The sequence below is a fragment of the Lygodium microphyllum genome, chromosome 26 (assembly GCF_053477565.2).
Source record: "Lygodium microphyllum isolate KBCC chromosome 26, Lygodium_microphyllum_v1.1.10, whole genome shotgun sequence".
Taxonomy (NCBI): Eukaryota; Viridiplantae; Streptophyta; class Polypodiopsida; order Schizaeales; family Lygodiaceae; genus Lygodium; species Lygodium microphyllum.
In genome coordinates, this window is record NC_141160.1 from 14160825 (window position 1) to 14167882 (window position 7058).

General features: G+C 39.9%; 1 protein-coding gene across 1 annotated transcript; it reads left to right on the top strand.

Annotated features, from left to right (window-relative positions):
• Window positions 1-322: 322 nt before the first annotated feature.
• LOC148013006 (uncharacterized) lies at window positions 323-6471 on the top strand. The gene is made up of 2 exons (XM_087667678.1): window positions 323-2088; window positions 2174-6471. The coding sequence occupies exon 1, from the start codon at window positions 582-584 to the stop codon at window positions 1698-1700; it is 1119 nt and encodes a 372-aa protein (XP_087523804.1). The 5' UTR covers window positions 323-581; the 3' UTR covers window positions 1701-2088; window positions 2174-6471.
• Window positions 6472-7058: the final 587 nt, after the last annotated feature.

Below are 7058 nucleotides of genomic sequence, written 5' to 3' on the forward strand. Positions count from 1 at the left end.
ATATTTTGTAAAAAAATTAAAAAAAATAAACTTATAAATTTTTTGATTGGTTGCAAATACAAAATGTACACCCTTATCCGCTACTTTACAAACTAGGCAAGGGAAACTTCCCATCTAAAAGTGAGCGGGAAGTTGACCTGTTTAGCAAGTAAACAACAAGTCATGTCCTCCGGAGTGTGTAAAGAACTAAAGACACCAACCTTTAAATAAGTGTTTTGATTGGTCAAAGCTTACAAAGTGGGTGTCCCTTTTTTGTGTGTAACCTACCTAAGCATAGATCTCTCTCTCATACAGGAGAAACCGTCTGCATATGCCGAGCTCTAACACGAATCCCATTCTTTATGTGTTTGTTCGACGTGTTAGAGCTCGTGATGTTCGAGTTCTGCTTTCTTCTTTTCTTCCTGCCAGAATGTACAATGCATTATGTAAACATTGATGCTCGTAGTACGACAAAGCAGCTGACGGACGACCTAATTACTGTCATAATGACGACTCAATGACGATGATGATAATGTATTCCCTAATCTGCTGAATGTCGGAGAGTGTCTTCGACAAACCTTCGCAGATCACATGAATCTCACATGGAAGGCCGACACTCCTCGACAGCGCCACTTACAGGTCACATGGCCGCACATGGACCAGGAGAGCACAAGTGCCTTTTGCTCGACATGGATCGCGATAAGGGGAACCTGAGTCCTGAAAATCAGCGGAAGAGATCTGCTGGTCATGAGGGTGTGCCGTCTTTGAAGCCGAAGGCTTGCGGCAACCATAATATCGTGCCTCCTCGCGTGGACTCGCAGGAGGAGTGTGATACGGAGCGTGCCAAGGAACGCAGCAGGACTGATGGAAAGGCAGTTACTGCGGGACTAGACAGAGCTGGAGGGGGTAGGAATATCAATAATGCGTCTGTGTATCGAGGCGTGAGGCGGAGGAGCTGGGGCAAGTGGGTGTCAGAGATCAGGGAGCCTAAGAAGAAGACCAGGATATGGCTGGGCTCCTTCCCCACGCCCGAGATGGCGGCGCGGGCATACGATTTGGCTGCATTCACGCTGAAGGGAAGCTCCGCCACTCTAAACTTCCCGGACACCATCGCTAGGGTTTCCCCTCCTGCTGATCTCTCCCCTAAGAGCATCCAGGTGGCGGCGGCGGCGGCCGCTGCTGCGTCCCTCGTGTCCAAGACCATTCATGCCTCCTCTAATCCAGCCCCGAACTTACCCTCCAGCTGCAGCAGCCGAACCGGGCATACTAGGTACGGGCAGTATTACCGTACAGCCAATACTATCCACGCTCCTCATCAGCAGCTAGCCCGACACGGGAGCGCCTTCACGGGAAACTGTCATGAACTACATGACCTAGCCGAGCTACGTGCCTCAGATCACTTTACGCCACAGCAGCAACGTCCTAGTGCGTCGTCATTCTCATCGTCGTCAGCGGATCCATGTCGCGACGGCGACGGTGCTGTCACAGCTCAAGACGACACTAATCGCACTCCCAGCTTGGATGTCGTCGACGTTGAGGACTTCCTCACTCCCGACTCCTTGCTGTTCTCAAGTATTGCTCAAGCCATGCTGCTGTCACCGCCTCGTTTCAACAGCTACGACGGCTTGATCGGTAACGACACCGTATGTCCCGTTGATCATGCCAATGGATATCATCCGCCATGGAACGTTGTGGTTGACGGCCTTTGGCACTATGACTAGCTAGTGGGTCAATGCTTAGGGGTAATGCTGTGTTGTTTGTGTGTTATATATGCTCTCGTTCTACTGCAGGCAGAGCTCCCAGGGGACCGTCCAAAAAAGGAACAGCCTTGCAAATATTTTTACTTCTGCTGCGGATTCTTTCTGAACTCACCTCCTGGCAGTCTCCGGCCGATTAATAAACAAGCCTTAGCACATTCATGCTGGATAGACCTTGTCACCCCCCTGTTTCGCAGAGGATGTTGCCATCAATTTATTATCAAGATGTAACTAAAGGAGAATTCATTCTTAAAGCTATAAAACTACATTCTTTCATTCCAGTTTCTGCTGAATCTGTGTTTCGTGTGAATTTAGAGTTGTAAACTCTAGTCATTGAACAAGCTGGAGACAGGTAAATATCATTAAAAACCTGGATATTCATTATCTTTCATAGCTTAATGTCCAGTTTGATTAAATTCGATTGCTTGTGGAAACAGGCTTGATGATAATTCCCGATCAGCTACAATTTGCTTTCAAGGTGTTTGCTTGCGTGTGCTCACTGGCAGCCAGGTATTTGATAGCAGTGATAATCCTTACTCTTTCTAAAAGTCATTCGGAGTACTGTCTAAAATGCAGAAACAAAAGACGGCTTTTCTCATTTCGATTTTGATAGTGCTCATAGTAATCACCGATGGTATTTAGGCAAACAAATAATACCATCCAACCCTATTCAATTCAAAAGAGAAATCGATGTCCAAGCTGTTTCAAGTCGTTCACATTGCATAATCTATGTGGGCAAAGTAAGTGAGATTCACATAACTAGTCGCTCTCAACAGCTTTTGAGCTAATAAAGTCGGTGGACAAACTGGACAAACGTAGAATGTTCATGCATGACATATAATTGTGGTTCACAACTCTACAAGCTCCGAGCTTGAGTATGAGAAGTTAGAACCCTGTTGGCCCTAGAGCCCAAGAGGGTGTTAGCTTTGTTAGGGAAATCAAAATAATCATAAACCTTATCAACAAATTTAGAAATCAATTCAAGGATAATAGAATAAAATTTACTTAGATGTTATGAGTATGGAAGCACATAAAATTGTGCATGGCTTCTTTTTGGCTCATACTTGTTAAGCCTTGTAGGAAACATCATTAGTTTGTGACAATGAAAAGGGTGTTTATGCATGATTGTAGATTCATTATTGACTTAAACTAAAAACTCCTAACTTGGTCTACTATTATGTTGTAAATATTGTGAGGTTTTTTCATAAGGCTCACTAAGAATGGTTGAGGGCACATAGAATTGACTATCTTGAGCAATTAAAAATCTAGTTTTGTGTTTCTTGGTAGGATTTTTTTGGATGGTTTTAGTAGGTAGGTTCTTTGTGCTTTTGTGAGAGAGTTCTAGGGTTTTCTCCCATGATAAGCAAGTTTTTACATGGAGCTATGAGTTCTAGGTTTTCTTCCATGGAGAATAGGGCTTTATTTTGAGCTATGATGGCCTATTTCAAAGTTTTGATTTGATACAAGTGTATCATCATAATGATATACAACATAGCATGAAGGGAAAAAATACTATTCTTACCAATTTAGTTTGGAATGCAAGGTGATATATCAATCAATATAAGCTCTTCTTCATTGATGCGATGCTATGGTATGACAAAAGACATAATATTGTGTAGGGCCCTTTGGTAGATGCCCAATGGTATGGGAGGCAGCTTCATAATTACATATTAGACTATATGGCATGATTACATTAAATAAAAGCATAATGAGATGAAATCATAGATAGTGAAATAACCAATGATTTCATTATGATGATCATCAGTATTCATGATGGAAAGGAAGGCATGACACCCCTACACATGCAGGTCAGGATAAGAAAGTGAACATATAAGGTAGCATTTCTAGCCACATTATGGCTACCATAGAGATTGTTGAGACAAAATGGAGGGCACCAAGCTTTAAAACGTGATGGATGAGTATAAAGGTGATGAAGAGATGATCTCTCTCTCTCTCTCTCTCTCTCTCTCAATGTTACAACAATCGGAGGGCTTCTTGACAGTAGAATCTACTTCATGTGGTAATCTTGGTCCCAATATATGATTTGAGAAGTTCAACTTGCCTACATAGCTCTAATTTGTAGAGGATTGTGATATTGATGCTCTTAATAGTTGAGATTTGAGAAGAGATCTTAGGATTGTTAAACAAAGTTTTTGAATATAAAGATGCAAGCATGTCAAATGTGGAGAGTTTCTTTTGTCCTCATTCTTCCCAACAAAGAGAAGACCATGCGAAGAAGTTATCCTTTGAGGGTGGTCGACATTCAGTCCATTGAGAAGGAATTGTAGCATGGGCACATCCTCATACATAATGCATCACTTGTCCTAGCCATAAAAGTTTGTTTTTGAATTACAAGAGGCTATGATTGTATCCATGATGTTTGCATTGATCTTTATTTCATTGTTTCTTTGGCTTCAGATTTGTACTCTATTCTAGTGGCCTTAGAGTTCTTGTTGATTGCTTAAGTGTTGGTTGGTGCCATATAATATGGTCTTTTTTGCATCAAAACTTTTCTACTAGCTCATGTCTCAAGACATGTCGAGTCAGGTATTTCTAGGAGTGGGAGCTTGGTATTTTTTCATTATTTGCACACAATGGTCTTGGACATACTTCTGCAATTATTGCAGTAGTACTGTACTTACAACTTTGAGCATTATCTTGGAGAGCCAACATTGTACTTTGGCTATCAATTGCTTTTGGTTGGTGGACTTGGGGAAGCTACTATATGTATATCCTCTACATCAGGTGCGTTCAAGGGCTATTTATAAATATCCTTATCTCTAATTTTTTCTTGAATAAAACATAACCCTTTTCTATTCAAATTTTAAATAACCCCTTTATATTATGTCCTTATATATGTAAAAAATATGTAAAATTTGTATTTATGAGTTACTTATCGGAGTTGGTGGATAGCTCTCTACTTTAGTATTCCCTCTTGTTTTACCCTTGGTTTGGCTAAGTTTTTAGTGTTGATTTGCAATCATTTTTAGTAGTCCATTCACTTAGATTCTGCATTTGTATATTGTCACTATGACTGATTCTTCAAATGATAGTGCTGAAAATTAGGCTATTGAAAACCAGAAGTGTCAAGCTGAAAGGCATGGATCAAGATAATTGGGATGAGTTGGATAAGCTATCTAACTATCCTTATAAATTATATTATCTACACCAATTTACTTGAATGTTGTTGTACCTTAGAATAATGCCTTTTCGTTATGGAAAGATATATGTAATCTTTATGACAAGCAAAGACCTGCATCAGAATTGTGTTGGTTGAAACATCTTATAAACCTTCAAATGGAGAAAGGACTAGTGTGTCTATGCATTTTATTGAATTTCATTTGACTTTCAGTTAATTTACTTTGCAAGACATTGAGTTTAAAGATAATCAACCTCCCTTATTTTTGTTTGGCAGAGTTCCAAAATCATGGGACACTTTCCATATAGCTATGTGTGCTAATATGCCTAAGGATGGCTTGACACTCCAAGATGTTGAGGGTACTTTACTCATAGAGAAGATCAATATAAAGAAAATAGATGTAGCATATACTTCTAATGCATTGAATGTTAGGGGTAGACATGATACTAAGAGCACTAATGACCACCATGGTAGAGACTCATAGCAGTCTTAGTTTTGTGAGAAGTCTCATAGTAAGTCCTATGGTCACCTTTGACATATCATTATTATGTGAAAGAGGGTTATATTCAGCCATAGTGCCATAAATTGCAGGATGACAAGTGCAAAGAGAAAGGAAATGAAAAAGTGTAGGAAAAGTATGATGACCACAACATTGTCCATAGTAATGCCAATGTAAAGATTGAAGTGATAAATGTAGTGCAGCCGGAGTTATATGATGAGTACATCTTAGCAACTTCCTCTTGATGCTTCTCAATTGAGTAATGCTTGGCTGCTTGATTCCCAGGCTTCATTTCATGTTGTCGAGCATATGAATTGGTTTTTACTCCTACTACAACATGATAGGTTTTGTGAGACTAGGAAAGGACTTGGCATTGGAAATGTACATTTGTAGTTTTCTTCAAGAAAGTCTTTTACTTTACACAATGTATGTCATTTACTGGCTTTGACCAAAAGCCTTCTATCTACTGAATAGTTGAATGATGCAAGCTATTACATATCCTTTGGTGATTCTACATGGAAGACTACCCATGGGAATATTATTTTCACTCAAGGTGCCAAGACTAGCAGTCTCTATCATTTATTTGTATCCAGATTCCTTAACCATGTCTTGACTTCAACTGACATACCATATCTTTACAACAAAAACGGTTCATAGATGCGCTTGTAGACGCAATATTTGAATTGTGAAAAAAAATTTCGGGTGTGTTTATTAACGCGTCTACAAAATCGCGTCTAAAAGCGCGCTTATGATCAACGTTACACGCACATTTAGACGCATGTATAAATGCACTACATAAATATATAATCATATTTTTTTAAAAGCGGATATATTCATATTGTGCGTCTATACAAGCGTATATCTACGCGTCTAAAACCGCGTTTACTCTCAAATTTTTTGACGAAAATAGATGCGCATTTATCCTGCAATTTAGATGCGTTGATAGATGCGCAAAACAGAGGTATGAGAAAAAAATAGAGAGCATGTGGCCTGCAAAGCCACATGCTCTATGGTTTTTTTCCCCCCATCAACATCAAATTGTATGCTTAGGGATAACAGAGAAAGATTATTTCGAAGATTGGATACTGAAAACAAAAAATGTATATAGCACACGAAATTTCATATATATAGATGAAAATTTTTTACATTATGAGTTCTAGTGCTTGTGACGTCATGGTCGCAAGCACTAACTGAAAGTAATACATATCAAAAATGCAAATTACAGGCCAAGGGGAGGCATGCATGCATGGGGCTCCTCTATATCTCCTCAAAAGAGGCATCATCATCGCTACCACCACCGCTGCCTATGCCGCTGCCGTTGCCGCCACCGCTACTGCTAGTCCCCCCTTTACTATCCTCAACTACATCAGGGTTCGCCTACTCAAAGGATTAAGGTATATAAATACCATTACAAATAATAAATTAGAGTTATCTATACTTTTCATGTTAAAAATAAAACATACCTCTTCTGGTGGTGGAATCCTCATGGCACGATTATATTGCTCCTCCGTGAAGAGTCTCTCCTCGTAGAAATGCTGCCAAGTGGACGCCCGGTTATGACCTCGATGGTAGCCTACCTCTCTAGGAGTAGGCATCCTACCAACGATATGATACTACAAAAAAATTTGAACATACAACGTATTAGAACACACTACATAATGAAGTGAAACAAATTGTAAAATTT